Here is an 18545-nt window from a genome sequence, read left to right on the forward strand (position 1 = left end):
TGAAACATATAAGATCATTAAGGGATTGGACACGCTAGAGGCAGGAAACATGTTCCCAATGTTGGGGCGGAGTCCAGAACCAGGGTCCACCGTTTTAGAATAAGCGGTAGGCCATTTAGAATGGAAATAAGGAAAATCTTTTGCACTCAGAGAGTTGTAACTCTGTGAAATTCACTGCCTCAGAAGGCAGTGGAGGCCAATTCTCTGGATGCTTTCAAGAGAGAGTTAGAGAGAGTTAGAGAGAGTTAGATAGAGCTCTTAACGATAGCGGAGTCAGGGGGTATGGGGAGAAGGCAGGAACTGATTGTGGATGATCAGCCATGATCACATTGAATGGCGGTGCTGGCTCGAAGGGCCAAATGGCCTACTCCTGCACCTATTGTCTATTGTCTATAAACTTTTTTATTAGAATGGCATTTTTGGGTGCTTGACATGAAAAGCCTTCAAAAAGCCCCCTCTTTATCAGCCTCACATATTCCAATCATGTTTCGTAACAACCCTATCATCATGAACAGAGTACTCCTGTTTAAAAAGTGCTGTGATTCCAAGATAATACCCTTGACTCCTCTCTAGTTTTCCAAAAGATTCAATTAAATGCATATTATTTTTTTCTGTTATTTCTCAATCCATCTCTCTACCGCGTCACCTAAATTACAATAAAGTATGGGCAGCAGGTAGCAAGGACTTAAAAGTGCGTGTGACTTAAAGTATAAAGTATCATGTTTTGGTCCACATTACATCCCAGTAAATCACAGGGAGATTAGCTTTAGAGGTGTTTGCTGCACTCAAAGTCCCCATCCCTCCTTCAAACCTGACAAATGGCTTGCAAAGTTAAAATGATTCAAGGAGAACATAACTTACTCCTTTGACACACACTCTACTAACATCACCTAAATAAAACATCAACATTAATGCATCTGTACCCTTTCGGATGAAGTTATAACTTTACTCAGTGGAATTCAAGGGAGAAGACATCATGTTAATCACGACTAGCAGCACTGGGTAGTTATAGTAGATTACTTTGCTTGAAAACAATAACAAAATAAAATCCAAGCCTGAGACCCCTCATCAGACACAAATAGTTTGATGCGAACCTTAGCAAACAGGATCTAAAGTCATAGTGAGAATAGATTCTTTTTTAAAGTGTAACACAAGAAAAAAAATCACCTTTACAGTTACCATAAAAGAGTCAGTCTACCAAAGCAATCAATTAGTAACCTTCGTAATATTGTCAATGACCTTGGGATTGCAAATAGACACCTCCAGACTGAACTGGTGGATGGATGCTGGACAAGTGTGTCCAGGGCATGCACTTCCTACAAGGTTCAACCAAGATTAAGTGACAAGGACGCATCACTCAGAGATGAGCTCAATATGCTAGCTTTAAGAACGTGCAGATGGTGGAGTATGATAAAGGAGGAAGGTGGGGGGAAAGAAATGTAGAATCAGGGAGAGGGATAGTGGGTAGACGGGAACAGATAATGGGGATGGGGCAGAGGGAAAATGGGAGAAGGGAAGGATGAGAGATGGAATGGAATGGAACGCTTTATTGTCACATGTGACTAGGCACAGTGAAATTCTTGCTTGTATACCCAAGGAATGCAAATGATCGCCACATACGATGCTGACATTGTTACAAAGTATCCCACGCCCGCTCCTCCTTTGCGCACCCCCTCTCCCCTCCCTCTTGCTCGTTCCGGGTCCTCCATCATCCATTGTTCTCCCCCCCTCCCTTTCCCCCCTCCCAGGGGTCCTCCATCATCTATTGTTCTCCCCCCTCCCTCCCTCATGGTGGTTTCCCCGCGCCCTCATTGACCGGCATCATATGTACCCTTCTGCCTTGTCCACACATCACCTCAGCCATGGCTACTATCTCCATCCTTTTCTCCCTCACCTGCTCATCAAATCCTCCTCATCTGGATCACTAGTCCAAGTACATCCCAACTTCCTACCATCTATCTCCCTCTGCCCCATCAATCTGAAGAAGGATCTCAAGTCGAAACGTCAATTCTCCATTTCCTGCCACAAATGCTGGCTGACCCGTTGAATTCCTCCAGCAGTTTGTTTTTATTGGAGAAAAGACATCATTTACTTTTCCTTCAGTGCACATTTGGAGGCAGAGCCTTCCCCAACCTGCAGCCATCTTACATTGCATCGCTCCTTACAGAGACCTGCCTGGCAACCTGTCAGGATGCGTCAGTCCATAGTGCTCATTGTGCCAATCACAGGCAATCTTCCTCACCAATCCATGCTGGTGCATCAGACCCTCTGGTCATACTCTCCCATCACAGCAGTGTCCTTCCATGAGCACCCTTGTCCACGCATTAAGCAACAATACCTTTTTGTAGTCAAGAGTGCTTCTGGCATTCCGGTACATCCATTAAACTGCTCAAGCCAAAGATGCAGCGACCATGCTAAGCCTCAACAACTGTGATTATTTAGTTTAGAGATACAGTGCGGAAACAGGACCTTTCAGCCCATCGGGTCCATGCCGAACAGCGATCACCGCATCTTAACACTATCCTACACCCACGAGGGACAATTTATACATTTACCAAGCCAATTAAGCTACATGGGTACAGGTACTTGGTTACAGGTCAACACACTAACACTATGCCGATAATGACACAGACCTGCAGTTTCACAAGGAAACCTGGCGATGGAAACCTCACAATGACCGATCTTAATCTGGCTGGAGCTTTCACTAAAAGTGTTAAAGTGACCCAAAACACACAAACTCCATTAATATTGTAAAGCTAATCCTGGCCTTGCGATTTTCCAGTCAGCAAGTGAATATTTTTACCTTGGGAGCCAAGGAGGTCATATACGCTTGGGAAGTGTAAGTGACCCTTGTTTACTACCCGATTCATTTCATCAAGATTCAAGAATAATATGCATTCACATTTTGCCCCGTAAAATTGAAATGAGTAAGTTGGATGAAGTCAAGTTTTGAACAAAAATATAGTTTTTCCAAGGTTTTAAGAGATTGAAAGATACTACAAAAATGTGGAGCAGTCACAGGTTTGCCAATCTGTTGTGCTGTTGCAAGAAATGATTTCATTGCGCCGTTTTGTTATCGATGACAATTGAACATTCTTATTTCTTGCTGAAAGAATGTCGCAATGTAATACAGATAATGACTGAAAAACGCTTTTTGGGAACATCCTCTTCTTATGAGAAAACAAGGGCATAAAATATTACATCTATGGTTAAAATGAATGCAGGTGTTGATAATGTTATGATTAATTCGTTTTAAACACTGTAGATTAATGCTGCTAATTAATTTTGCACAAAGTCAGTGTACAGTATATGGATGTGCTGTGAAATAAACCTACCACTGCTGCTTAATATGCTACAAAATTAATGGCATTATAGTAATTAAAATCTTAGTCCAGCATATCACAATCCCAGATCAGAAAAGTCCTTAAAACAATGATAGCGTCCATTCCAGTATGGATTAATGCCACACATACAGAGAGAGCGATGCATGCATGAAGTCTTGGTGCACAGGTAATCTAAGTCACCAATAATGGTTGAGTGAAATCAGGACAAAGGAGAGAGCAACTTCACAAGATCATGCAGCAATAACAGACCTTTTGAGGGAGGTCCATTTTTTGGTCAGGAGACATAACGTAAGCGGTGTGCGTGTAGGCATAGCTTTTGTAGCGCTTAGAAGGTAAAGGAGTGCGCACGTGGCCTTGTGTGATACAGACCGTGACCTAGAGGGGGGAAATTGGGAAAGCAGACAAACATTGTGGAAAGTGGCCAGCAAATAGAAACAGATGAAACAAAGACACGCACACACACACAGACACGCACGTACGCGCACGCACGCACGCACACACGCACGCACGCACACACACACGCACGAACGCACGCACGCACGCACGCACGCACGCACGCACGCACGCACACGCACGCACGCACGCACGCACGCACACGCACGCACGCACGCACACACACAGTGATGAAGTAGTTCCAGCCATGTCACAATTCAACACCATTGCTTTGTTTCTGTCCTTTCCTCCAACAGTAATAAAAGACAGGACTGAAAATTCTTCCATCGCGATCAAATCCAGGTGAAATTATTTACATGACTGGTGCAATTTGTCCACACTGCCAAGAGGTGTGGGCGGCACGGTAGCGCAGCGGTAGAGTTGCTGCTTTACAGCGAATGCAGCGCCGGAGACTCAGGTTCGATCCTGACTACGGGTGCTGCACTGTAAGGAGTTTGTACGTTCTCCCCGTGACCTGCGTGGGTTTTCTCTGGGATCTCTGGTTTCCTCCCACACCACAAAGACGTACAGGTTTGTAGGTTAATTGGCTTGGTAAGATTATAAATTGTCCCCAGTGTGTATAGGATAGTGTCAGTGTGAGGGATTGCTGGTCGGCATGGACTCAGGGTGCCCCAGAGATACAGTTACTGCTCTGTATCTCTAAACTAAACTAAACTAAATCTTCCGAGGTAATCCCTGACTGATGAAGAACCCTGAAAGATGAACTCAATGAAGGTATTATGAAGACTTCCCATTAAATGATCATTATCTAGTAATAAAGAAGCAGATGAGTCAAAGAGCGTCTGATGGCATCTCTGGAGAACATGGATGGGTGATATTTTGGATTAGGGCCCTTCTTCACCTGTCCTCATTCACTGAGAAATGAAGACGGCTGGTCAAGATTGTCTCCAACCCATTCCTCTCTATCCAGACAACCACTGATAAGCAGAAACAAGGAACTGCAGATGCTGGTTTACAAAAAGAGGCACAAAGTGCTGCAGTAACTCAGTGGGTCAGGCAGCACCTCTGGAGAGCATGGACAGTTGACATTTTGTATTGTGGCCCTACTGTGCTGCTCCCCCTCTCTTCCAGCTTGCTTCCCCCTTCCCCCCAATCTGTCTGCAGTTCACAATTCGCAACTTTTCAATATTATTGTCTCACACCTGTCCTTTCACCTCTGGCCTTTGTCCAACCATCTGCCTATCAATGCCCCCCCTCTGCCTTCACCTGTTTCCATCTATTACCTGCCAGGCTTTGTCCAACCATCTGCCTATCAATGCCCCCCCTCTGCCTTCACCTGTTTCCACCTATTACCTGCCAGGCTTTGTCCTGCTCCTCCTCTTTTCCAACTTTCATTCTCCCCCCACTTCTTCAATGTCTGAAGAAGGGTCCAGGCTCTGAACGCCATCTATCTATGTTCTCCAGAGATGCTGCCTGACCTGTTGAGTTTTTTTTGTTTTGTTTGACCCGTTGAGTTACTCCATCACTTTGTGTCTTTTTCTGACTACTCCCAAGCAATGGAACTGGACATCAAGGGGCCCATCACCTTCTCACCTTTTGTCACCAATTGTACGCTCTAGCACTGATATAACTGATGGGGTTAATTGAAAATCACAGTTTATGAAACTGTATACCATAAATCCTACATATTAGTCTCATTTATATTTTTATTTTGGAAGTCTACCCTTCATCTCCCTAACTTACTGTCAGCAACATTGCCATGGGAGAAACTTTTCTGATTATTTTTTTTGACAAACACCAATGTGTGATTTTCAAGTGTGCACCCTCTGAACATGTTGATGGGGTGAAAATAAAAGATAATTATGTCCTACCTGCAGTAACAGTCCTTGTTCACTTCTCAAGTTGTTAATGAGCCATTAAACCAGACGATGTGATGAGCTGATTGCTCACGCTGTTATAGAGAGCACACTATCACTGCAAAATGGCCCAGTGTAATTTCTAAGTGGCTCATTTTAACTGTGAGTCCACTTTATGTAAATATCCGCTTTGATTACTGCCACACACCAGAGTGAGAGGGCATATATTGAAACAATATTAATCTACTCAGATAATTCAGCAGATGTCAAATGGCTGAAAATAATTTACATTTTGATCAAGGACCAAGTCTCCTTGTTTAACAGATGTTGGAGGCAGAACTCAATCTTGCAAATGAAATCAGCCTAACTATACAGACTCTGATTGACATCAATCTATATAAGCCCTGAACCCCCTGAATGCAATGGAAACAAGAAACGTTCACCAAAATATTCACCTTCTGAGCCACTGTCATTTATAAGTGAGGTCATAAATGATAGGAGTAGAATTAGTCCATTCGGCCCATCAAGTCTACTCCGCCATTCAATCATGGCTGATCTATCTCTCCCTCCTAACTCCATTCTCCTGCCTTCTCCCCATAACCTCTGACACCCGTACTAATCAAGAATCTATTTATCTCTGCCTTAAACGTTTTCACTGACTTTGCCTCCACTGCCTTCGGTGGTAAAGAATTCCACAGATTCACCACCCTCTGACTAAATTCCTCCTCATCTCCGTCCTAAAAGAACGCCCTTTAATTCTGAGGCTTTGATTTTCCCACTAGTGGAAACATCCTCTCCACATCCACTCTATCCAAGCCTTATGACACTCATTTGGGGAAACCTATTTCACCATCTATCCAACCTATGCCCATCATTACTTAGTGACCCTCAACCAGGTCACCCCTCAGCCATCTCAGTTCCAGAGGACATTGAGGCCTGTCAATGGCACACACATGAAAAGTAAGACCTGCAACATGGCAGCACTCCCACCATCACCAGGTTTCCTGCCATCAAGCTGCTGAAGGCTACCATGAGCCAGGAACTGAATGGGACCAGCCACATAAACACAGTGGCTGCAAAATCAAGTGTCCTGCAGCAGGTGAACTGACTCGACCTGCTGCAATCTGCTATCATCTTTCCACCAGAGTCTCATCCAATTTGTGAAATTCTCTGCCACAGAAGCCAGTGGAGGCCAGTGCACTGGATGAATTTAAAAGAGAGTTAGATGGAGCTCTAGGGACTAGTGGAGTCAAGGGATATGGGGAGAAGGCAGGCACGGGTTACTGATTGTGGATGATCAGCCATGATCACAATGAATGGCGGTGCTGGCTCGAAGGGCCAAATGGCCTCCTCCTGCACCTGGTGTCTATGTTTCTGTCATACTTTATCTCATGACACCACTTCACAGTGCACTGCCCCTTTTAACTCCAATCCTCTTTGCAACATCAAGTAATGCAAAACATAGACATCTGTCGTGACTTGAGCTACCTTAAGTGGCTGACATGATTAGGAACCCCCTATGGGCTATCAACACATTTGAGGATATTACGGACACGAGGAACTGAAGAACTGCACATGCTGTTTTACCAAAAAGACACAAAGTACTGGAGTAACCCAGCAGATCAGGCAGCATCTTCAGTGTGCATGCTTGCTCTGTTTGCAACATATTCTGCTGATTAAGCTTCATCAATATATCCATCCACAGATAGAATGTCCTAAGACCAGTATCAGGCAGTGGTCCAGGAAGGATTCTTCATCCATTTAATATTTAGCAGTAATATTTCCCTCGTGGATTAGAAGGTCGCTAATCCGCTGTCATGGCTTCTTGGTTCCCTCTCCAGTTCTTGTTCTTATGCTTTTGTTACTACAAAAATGTTTTGTTTTACATACATCCAATCCTCTGCAATCAATGGAATAGTAACAGTCTATTAACCCAAGTGATGTTTGGTAGTGCTACTCATGGGAGTTTAAACCGGCATGTCAAGGTGAACCAGCGCAATCGTTCAGTAAATGGAGAGATTGAAGGGAAAGCAGAGGTTCACCAGGCTGTTACCTGGATTAGAGGGTATTAGCAAAAAGGAGTTGTCGGACAAGCAGATTGTTTTCTCTGGAGTGGTGGAGGCTGAGGAGCAACCAGGTAGAAGTTAAAAAATGATGAGCGGCATAGTTCATAAGCTCATAAGTGGTTGGAGCAGAATAAGGCCATTCGGCCCAACAAGTCTACTCCACCATTCAATCATGAATAGGTGGGTAGACAGAATCTTTCTCCCCAGAATGGAAATGTCAAATGCTACAGGGCAGAGCTTTAAGTTGAAAGGCCATAGAAACATAGAAAATAGGTGCAGGAGGAGGCCATTCGGCCCTTCGAGCCAGCACCGCCATTCATTGTGATCATGGCTGATCATCCACAATCAGTAACCCGTGCCTGCCTTCTCCCCATATCCCTTGATTCCACCAGCCCCTAGAGCTCTATCTAACTCTTTCTTAAATCCATCCAGTGATTTGGCTTCCACTGCCCTCTGTGGCAGAGAATTCCACTAAGGTCAGTGTTTAAAGAGGATTATCTTCAAAAAGGGTTGTGTGGACCTCCTTGATCACATGACCCTCTGCAAGCAGATGGTGGGTGTATGGAACAAGCTGCCAGAGGAAGTAGTTGAGGCAGGGACTATCCCAACATTTAAGAAGCGGTTAGAAAATTACATGGATGGGGCAGGTTTGGAGGGATAGGGATCAAACGCAGGCAGGTGGGACGAGTGTAGATGGGATACGTTGGCCGGTGTGGGCAAGTTGGGCCTGTTTCCCCACTCTATCACTCTTTGACTCTAAGCCTAAGGGGTGGAGGGTGGGGTACAGATTCATCCCTTGTTTTGGGCATTTTATACATGCGCAAAGAATTGAACTTTAAAATCAAATTTGAACAGCATCTCCAATGCAGACTGAATTTCTACCAATAGGCTTTGAGAACTCAAGGGGCTTCCTAAACACATGCCTGGGAATAAAATATCCATTTACTTCCAGGAGAAGATTAGGGTGACTGCAAACAACGCTGCTTATTTATTATTGCTCAGGATGAGTCTTCTGCTGATGTTTTTTAAAACGGCAGCCAAGATACATTTACATCCTGATGTTCCTTTCTGAACATTAATGCCAAATTATTTCCAGTAGAATCTTATTTATTAGCTCATCTCTGTCAGTTCACAACTATCCACACTCTATTTGATTCTTCTCACACATTGCACTCGAGTTTATTTTTCCTATCCTTCCTTAATGTTTCTATATTATTCTAGTCGGATGTAAATGCTCAGCGCTCCATCCTAATGGACAATGTTATGAAAATTTCCCCAAAATCACGGCAGCAGTCACAACAAAGATTGATTGACTTCCTCTATGGTTCGAATGCAACATATTTCACTTTACAATTTCTCCGAGGAAATCATTATTTGGAAATGAAAGTATCATTACCATATCACAGTTGCTGCCTGTTTTTTTTAGCCTGCTTTCCAGAAGTGATAAAATCATTACTTTCATCATATTTTCATCATATCATGAACAGGCCCATTTAGCAAGAGTCCTGCAATAGTTAAAAATTAAAGCTTCCGTGCCCAATCCATCTCTGCTCTGCAAGACTCTGCGTTTACTTTGCTTGGGTATTGCATTGTTGTTGTTTACCTAATCTGGCCCATTAAGGTAAAAATGCAAGGACTCCTGTGGTGAAGTACGTGACCATATCTGGTAAATGAAACGGTCACCATGACAACCTCATAGGCAGTCAATGCAACCAGGAAATAATAACACAATCTTTCAAAGATATCTATCTTGCAATCAATCACAAACAATAGAAAACAATTTTGAGAGTATGCAAGAGCATTGGTGAAAATATTACCGGTAATTTATTTTTCTGCTGTAACCCACATTCCATGCGTGGCTTCCTGGCCAAGTGTCAAACCACTCCTGGGCCTCTGCCAGCAACACTTTGCAACCACCAGGATTTCCATGAAAGCAGTCTTAAGTCATTTATCCTATGTTCACTTTCACCTTGTGAGAAAGCAAATGCTTTGCTTCATACTGTCATGGTCTAAATCGGGACAAGAGCATGTGGACACAATAATAATTCATTTAACCTGCTGAGAAGCTGAGAAAATTCTGCCACCACTCAGACCGGTGAATGCAATAAAATGTGCGTTCCGTTGGTGTAGGTTTACAACGCTGCACGATTCCAAAATCTTTTTTTTTTAAAGCGGCTTTGCAGGCAGTGCATGGTGGGAACCACCGACAATTTAGAACACCCCAAAACCTTTAATGCTCGGAGGGCCAAGGGTTAAGCGTGAGCATATTTATCACGGACTTTAGGTCAAGTTTCGAAATTATCACCTGCTGGGAGAAATGGTGTTTTTGCAGCCTCTCTCTCTGTTCATCCTGAGTAACCTTTGGCTGCCGTGGCAGGGTTTCAACCTCCTGGATGGCTTCAATAGTTACTTGCTGTGGCAGAACCTGGAAGAGCGACGTGATGTACATAATGATGGATTTCTTGTCTGGATGTGCAGTTGAAACGTCTGTAAGATAAGAATTGTGGTTTTATTCTTTCAGAAAAAAAACTATTTGTTTACTTGCACTTCTGAAGGAGGGAGATCCATGACACGACACAGTAAATACCCACCAATCAACGCATCAGGAAGTCGCCAGTCTAATGAACAAGACACTTTGAGACGCATCTTCTCAAGAGACTAATTAGGGCAATGCAAGATAGCACTGCTCTTTCAAATATCAGATCTGCATACAAATGAAGACAGTACATAATTTCATGATGGATATTATTCTCTTTCCTTGGGCAACCGCAATTCTGGGGGTAAAAAAGCTGGCCAGTGACATTTCGTATTTCACTGATTGTTATCATGAACAGACCACAGAGAAACAATTAGCTGCTTGCTGAAGTGCCAATCTCTTTGAAGTTAAAGTGGGAACCTGGACGTGGGTTCAACTCATTGAACCATAATGGAAACAGCTGACCATGAACATTTCTGAAAGCATTTTCCCAGCCATTATTTTAATATTGTTTTTTTTCATAGAGAAATCAATGTTCATACCGCTGGGGTGTAAGCTGCCCAAGAGAAATATGAGGTATTTATTCACAAAATGCTGGAGTAACTCAGCAGGTCAGGCAGCATCTCGGGAGAGAAGGAATGGGTGACGTTTCGGGTCGAGACCCTTCTGCAGACTGATGTCAGGGGGGCGGGACAAAGGAAGGATATAGGTGGAGACAGGAAGATAGAGGAAGATCTGGGAAGGAGGAGGGGAAGGGAGGGACAGAGGAACTATCTAAAGTTGGAGAAGTCGATGTTCATGCCACTGGGCTGCAAACTGCCCAGGCAGAAATATGAGGTGCTGTTCCTCTAATTTGCGCTGGCCCTCACTATGACAATGGAGTGAAAGGTCAGTGTGGGAATAGGAGGGGGAGCTAAAATGTTTAGCAACCGGGAGATCGCTCGGTTGGCCCAAACGGACTGAGCGGAGATGTTCAATGAAACGAGCCTGCGCTTGGTCTCGCCAAGTAAATAGGAGTCCTCACCTGGAACAGCAGATACAGTAGATGAGGTTGGAGAAGGTGCAGGTGAACCTCTGCCTCACCTGAAACTTCAAATTTGCCAATTGTCTGTTTTGTGCTTCTAAACGGAGTCTGTTCTCTATTTTTTTTAAAGAGGGTAATACCGAGGATATTGACGCATCGCCTGACTAGGCCGACCCTTTCAACTCCGACCCAATGTTGCCGCTAGGATAACGGGCCTTTATGGCCAAGCTGAGAATCTAGCGTTTTTTTAAAAAATCGGACTTGAAAAGCACAAGTGGTGGCTAAAAGTAGCAACGTTTGTGTACGGACTCAGTGCGGTCTACCATCTTACATGCTTATACTTGGTATGTTTGTGCCTAATACATAGCAGGATTGTCACTGAACTGCAAGAAATAAAAGAGTTTCACGATACTTAGGTACAGGTGACAATAAAGTACCATTGAGCCGTTAAGCTGAGGTTTAGTTTCTTTTTTAACAGGGGCACACAGAACACAGCAGCCGGATCAAGGGAAAGTTATCAATCTGCACTGCAATAATGAGAGTCACCGACTGAGAGCTTCACTACACAGTTGGCCTGGGACAGAATTTTCTAACATGGAAAGAGTGCACTGGGCTGCCAGGCAAGAGCACTTTTACATTAGAGTGCAATTTTCTGCACTAAATAAGGAATTTCTAGCACCACTGTGTCAAAGAAAAGTCAGAATGTCCTTTTGCTTCAAACATTGCTGTTCAATACAGTGCCCACGAAACAATCACGCATGGCCACGGAAATTGATCCACAAGTTAAAAAGTGCAAGGAGTATGTTATGTGTGATGCTCCAACTTCTTTTGCATTACTGAATGCAAAATAAATTGGAGTCCTGCAGTCCGTCAGTTGATTATCATTTCAACAATATTATGCATTCAAATAGAATTACATATCAGGATTTAATAGGCAGTGACCCATTAAAGGCTTGTGGAATATTCCAAAATATTCCCAATGAAACCTCATTACAAAGCTAATTATCTTTAAATGCAACGTTAGAAGATCCATTCTCTTCAAAACCTTTCAGACTTACAGATAAACATGCTGGGACAATCGTAGATTTTAGGCAATATCTTGTATCATAATCACAGCTCTGAAAATGAGATTGTCAGTGATGCTGATTGAAAGTTTTCTCAGTGCTACTGAATACCAGTTGCCTCCTAGTCATTGAATTGATTAACAGACTGGGTTGCTTCGTGCTGAGGTCAACAAGCTGGGAAGATCCAAGCTAAGATTCTTGACTTAATGAATTAAAATCTCCACCAGGGTGGCAAAAAAGTTCAATTACTGACAGCGCTCCAGCCCACTAAACACATATATATATATATACTGTATATATCTGAAGTCAGACAGCAACAATCATGGGCTCAGCTTTGACATGCACATTTTGACAGTCAGTGTAAATTGAAGGGGATGCAAACAATAATGTGAAACCAGGGAGATGTTTGGCCACCCCAGTGGCACACAAGCCTCACCTGACACAAATTTCACAGGAGGTGGGGGAGATGAGTGAACTAGGGCATGCCATATGACCAATGAAAATGTCAATGGTACATCTTGGCAATCAGAACAAGACCAGAGTCTACAGGGCAGAGTCCCAAAGTGCATGCAGAGTCCAAAGGACCCGAGTGTCGACAGCCATAACTCTTTGAAAGGAACAACAGACGATGAGTGCACAATTGGTAAGTCAAGTCAAGTCAAGTCAATTTATTTGTATAGCACATTTAAAAACAACCCACGTTGACCAAAGTGCTGCACATCTGACCAGGAAAAAAAAAAAAAAAAAAAAAGAAACATACAGTGGCAGGCAGCCAAACACAACGGCGCGGCCATCTTGAACAAAATGTTAATTCAATCACCCACAGTCCAACAATAAAAGCACTAAACGGGCACCCAAAATTACCCAACCCCAAAAGGTATCTGGGATGAAGAAGCAGAGAGGTCCTGTTGAACCTACATAAGACACTGGTTACATTACAACTGGGAGTACTACATCTGACTCTGGTCACCAGGCTTTAGGCAGGATGTAATGGTCTTGGAGAGAACGCAGAAGAAATTTACCACATTATTTCAGATATAAGCAAATTTTATATACGTGCTTACTTTGAATGGAACTCAAGAACTCAAAAAAATAGTAACTGCAGTTGGCTGCCAGACGCCTCAAGCCTGCCCCACCATCCCATATGATCACAGCTGATCCATGTTGGCCTCAACTCCACTTCTATGCCTCGATCTTTATACCTCCACCTTAAATGTTTCTACTGATCTGGCCTCTACCACCATCAAGGGCAGAGAATCCCAGAGATTCACTATTCCAAGAGAAGAACATTTTATGCATTAGATTTGTATAACTGGCCCCTGATCTTCTAACTACATCCACTTGTTTGTGTATTTCCTATTCGCAAACATGTCTCATCCTCTATCCTGTCCACCCTCATTAGGATCTTGGATGGTCGAATATGGTCACCACTCAGAGAATCTGGGATTGTTCCCTCAAGAGCAAAGAAGATCGATGAGAGATGTGATTGAGGTGTACAATCATGACGCATTGAGAGATGAGATAGAGTTGTACAAAATCATGATGCATTGAGAGAGGATGATCAGGGATTAGCTGTACTCATTCATTGATGGTCCCAGGACAGAGAGGGGCAGAGATTTTAAGAAATGGACACTAGATTCAGGGAAAATGGGAAAGCATTTATTTAAATGTAGGTAGTAAATAAGGTCTGGAATACATTGCCTAATCAGGGTATCCAAATAAAGTAGACACTGGAGAGAAAATAATTTGCAGGAGTGGATTGGAATTAAAGAGTGGAGAAATGGAGTTGAAGAAAATGGCTGCATTCAATGATTCCAGAGGTGGGAAATGCAACAACAGGTCAGCAAGAAACAATAGCCTAATAGACTGCTACAGTATTTGGAATGAGTCTTTTTTACATTATGTTTTGCTGATGCAATTGTCCGACTTCTGCATTTATCTCATCAGCATTGCAAGTGGGCAATCCATCAATTTATTCCCAATTGTACAACAAATCAACATTAACAAGAATCACGCTGAGTGCTAGAGTATTGACCAATCCACTATTTACTGTCTCAAATGTTATTTTACAGAACAGAAAATCCAACAGATTTTCCCTCAGCTGATTCATGAAAATTTTGTTGGAATATTTTAGGACCATTTTTGTTTTTCCACTGTAAATTATAGATGTGAGATCAATAGCACAACCAACACGTCACAGGCAGTGGCTACGAATGGGCTGAACTTGACACGTTCTCACAATGCAATCAAATGAGTGTGTGATCAACATGGGTGGAAGTCTGACGAGGAAAACCTCACCCAATACATTTTAAAAACAGTAGTTAAAGAAATAAATAGCTTTCGGAAAAAGCTATTTAATTGCCTCTCAATGCAGTGCACTGAAATGAAAAGATCAAAAGGAATTAGGAAAGGTGAAAATCCATGGCAGAGATGTTATGGGATATGTCACATTGGTTCATGGTGGATGAGGAGGTTGCTGAGAACTGCCTTGCACCTTCAGACACCATTTCCACAATGAATTGTTTTTTCCCGAGAAACCATGATGTAGGACAAGGCCCAAGGAACCTACTGTCGCATTTGGAAATGTATTTTCATCTTTCCTTGCATCATGGGAGCTGGCCATTCAGCCCATTGAGTTTACAACAACTCATCTTCCCAACCCATTTTCCCCACTTATTTGCCGACTAGCTATTCTCTGTTGTGTGATCCTCCTACCACCACTTATACTGGATAATAACCAAACTAACTCCCAAACATGCATCTTTGGCATGTGGAAGGAAGCTCGAAAGCCCTGCAGAAGTCCACAGGGTCAAAGAGAGAATGTACGAACTCCATACGGAAAATACTGGTCACCAGGATTGAATCCAGGGTGACTGGACCTGGGCAAAATTGGCTGCATACACTTTGTGCTGCAGCTGTGTTGAGATGCAGCATTGCTATGTCAAAGAAAGGTTTATTCACAGTACAGAGCATTCAAACAATATGAATGTTGAGGCTTGAAATTGGCGCATTGCCACTCAACTCTCCTTTATATCAGAACACATTCCTAACACACACATCCACGGAGAAAATCATAGTTCCATATTAGGAAATTAGTTACACTGCTCTGCTATTTTTAAAGAAACACTGTGATTCAAATAACTTATCAATATGCACATTGAGTGAACAACAACCAAAACCCTCATCTCGTAACCATTTTTCCCCACATTCTTTCTGATCATGTTTCAAGTGTTGGTGTTGAATTGGAAGTGGACAGTTTAGTTCCCACTAAGACCATCTGGCTGTTCCCTAACCAGAAGCCTTGGATGATCCAGGGGTCCTGTAATCTACTGAGGATTCTACTATGTGATTTTGGGCATTTACTGTAAGTCTGATATCAGAAGACCAGCTGCCATTTCTTTAAGGCCATCAAAAAAAGCAAAGAGACACTTTCTCTCGGAACAGGAGAATGAAACGGATGTGCAGCAACTGTGACAAGGCTTGCACATCATCACTTCCTACAAGGCAAGACCAAGTGGCCACTCAAGTGACAGTAAGACATCACTAGACGAGTTCAATGCTTTCCTAACTCGTTTCAAAATGGAGAACATCTATGTACTTTCTTGGGCCACCGTATTCCATGGCAACACTGCAATCTCAGTGAGAGGCCGAGGTAAGAAGATCCTTCATGAGGGAGAAACCTCGGAAAGTGTCCAGCCCCGATGGTGTACCTCACTGTGTAAAACCTACACACACCAACTAGCCGGAGGTTTTGCAAAGATCTTCAACCTCTCAATACCAAATGTTTGACGTTGCCATCTGCTTTAAAAGGACATCAATAATAGAAGAGTAAGGTGATATGCCTCAATGACTAACGTCCGATGTATGAACATCCATCGTGAGGAGGTGCTTCGAGAGGTTGGCTGTGATGCATATCAACTCCTGCTTTAGTCAGGATCTGGACCCACTACAATTCGTCTATTGTTGCAAGAGATCAACCAGGGATGTGATCTCACTGTAGTATAAGAAAATAACTGCAGATGCTAGTACAAATCGATTTATTCACAAAATGCTGGAGTAACTCAGCAGGTCAGGCAGCATCTCGGGAGAGAAGGAATGGGTGACGTTTCGGGTCGAGACCCTTCTTCAGACTGATCTCACTGACCCTTCTTCAGACTGAACTCACTGGCTCTCTGCTCTGTCCTGTGAGACCACTTGGGCAGTAAGCACACTTATGTCATCTTGCTGTGCATCAACTATGGCTCAGCATTCAACACCATCATCCCCTCAAAACCTATCTTCAAACTCCGAGATCTCTGCTCATCCTTAAGTAATTAAATCCTCAACCTCCTTATCGACAAACCACAATCAGTACAAATCGGCAACACTTCCTCCTGGATTACCATCAGCACATGAGCACCTCAAAGCTGTCTGCTTGGACCTCTTCTCTAATCTCTCTATACCCATGACTGTGCAGCCAGACAGAATTCCAACTTCATCTTTAAATTCACTGACGATAATACCATTGTTGGCCGAATCATGAAAATTTGTTTGAATGGTGCCAGTAAACCAAAGTTCCTCTCAACGTAAGCAAGGCCAAGGAGTTGATTGATTGTTTTCGGAAGGAAAAGCCAAGGATCTTGAACCTGTCTTCATCGACAGGACAATGGTGGAGAGAAGGAACAGCTTAAAAGTTCATGGGCGTGAATTCCCTGAAGATCTGTCCTGGGCCCAGCACAGTCATACAATCACAAAAAAAGCTCACTATCGCCTCTACCTCTAAATACCTTTAAATTGAGGAGATTTGATCTTCAGGTGCACAATAGAGAGCATACCAACACATCACAGCCTCGTTCTGCAACCCGAACACCCAGGAACAAGGGAGACTCTCGGCAGGGGTGATAGACATTGCCTGGTCCATCACAGGTACTGACCTCTCCACCATCAAAGGGATCCATACGAGATGCTGCCTCAAAGAAAGGGAACTTTTTGAAAGCCCACATCACCCTGGTCACACTCTCATTTCATTACTACCTTTGAAAAGGTGCAGGAGACGGAAAATCATGACCACAACAGATTCTTCCCAGCAACCATCGGGAATTTGAACACGATACAACACTAAACTCAGCCGTCATGGCCTTACACTGGTCACACTACACACTTTGTGTCTTTGATTCACAGAACCAGCTTCATGACATGACATTCATGACAAAATAACTTCATGACATTACTTAATACTAACATTAGTTCTGTGTTTGATATGAAGTCAGCCAAAATCTCTCCCTTATAACTGGAGCCCAGCATGCCTGACAAATCTTTGCTAAGACTGGAAGAAAATGGAACTTCTCGTCTGTACGCCGGTGGAATTTTGTCCATTTTATCAGTGTTTGTTCAGAGATTCTTCTCAATACTGCAAGTTTCAGGGTCTTATTTGCACCTTTGAACAAGATTACTGGGAAGTATGGATTACATTTCTAATTCCAACATTTGATTTCTCAGACAATGGTGTGATGAAGCATTAAAACAGTATTCTGCTTGAAACTACTGTACTCCATTGTACAGTCGGACTGTGATAGAAGGATTGCCAAGTTCAGAATCCTTCTACAGTATATATTACTGAAATGGGACAATATTGCTAATTAGATCCAATTATCTGTGAACAAGGTATGGAATCTGATGGAATTTCTTGATTCCAAGTACTATTCCGGCCATCTTCTTTTGTGCACAAATGCATTTGCTTCTCGTGTGAGTGTGAGAGGCTGAAGCAATGATGGGTTTACTCTGCCCAACATTCAAACTGAACCCTCACCATAACTTGACACATCACACAGCAATTGTAACTCATGTGCGATTGAAATGATCAAGCAAGGCTTCCCCGGTTAATCTTTCCTTGTATTCATTGTTGCTCCATGATCCACATCCTTTTTCTACAAGTGATCTGAGGGCTGCGAGATCTAGATAGAATCTCAGGTACTCCTCTATCACCCCTGGTGTTAACGTAACCTCTGCTGTTCAAGCAGGATAACCTCTTGCTGCACAGCCTCTTGGCACAACAGTCCTCCCTGTTAATGGCTTCTGGCTGAACATGCCTCCGTCTTGAGGAAAGGTCGCGACACAACACATGGTCTGCCCATTTCCCTTCACGGATGCTGCCTGACCCATTGAGTTCCACCAGCAATTTGCTTTTGCTCAAGTTTCCAGCATCTGCAATTCTCATGTTACACTAAGTGTTTTGACCAAAACATCTGCAGCATTATCTGCAGCACAAGCAATGCACGAGTTATCCACTGTATTTAATCAAAGACCTGTCAACAACTGCCATTACTATCTATGACACTGTATA

General features: G+C 43.1%; 1 protein-coding gene across 9 annotated transcripts in view; it reads right to left on the minus strand.

The window, feature by feature from the left end:
- The window catches only part of dmd (dystrophin), a 1595363-nt gene that overhangs the window by 1177612 nt on the left and 399206 nt on the right, over window positions 1–18545 (minus strand). For all 9 annotated transcript variants that reach the window (XM_078408877.1, XM_078408870.1, XM_078408878.1 and 6 more), the window contains exon 8: window positions 9965–10146. In XM_078408877.1, coding sequence (XP_078265003.1) covers window positions 9965–10146 — 182 coding nt within the window. The remainder of the gene's footprint in view (window positions 1–9964; window positions 10147–18545) is intronic.

Source organism: Rhinoraja longicauda, chromosome 12 (genome assembly GCF_053455715.1).
Source record: "Rhinoraja longicauda isolate Sanriku21f chromosome 12, sRhiLon1.1, whole genome shotgun sequence".
Lineage (NCBI taxonomy): Eukaryota > Metazoa > Chordata > Chondrichthyes > Rajiformes > Arhynchobatidae > Rhinoraja > Rhinoraja longicauda.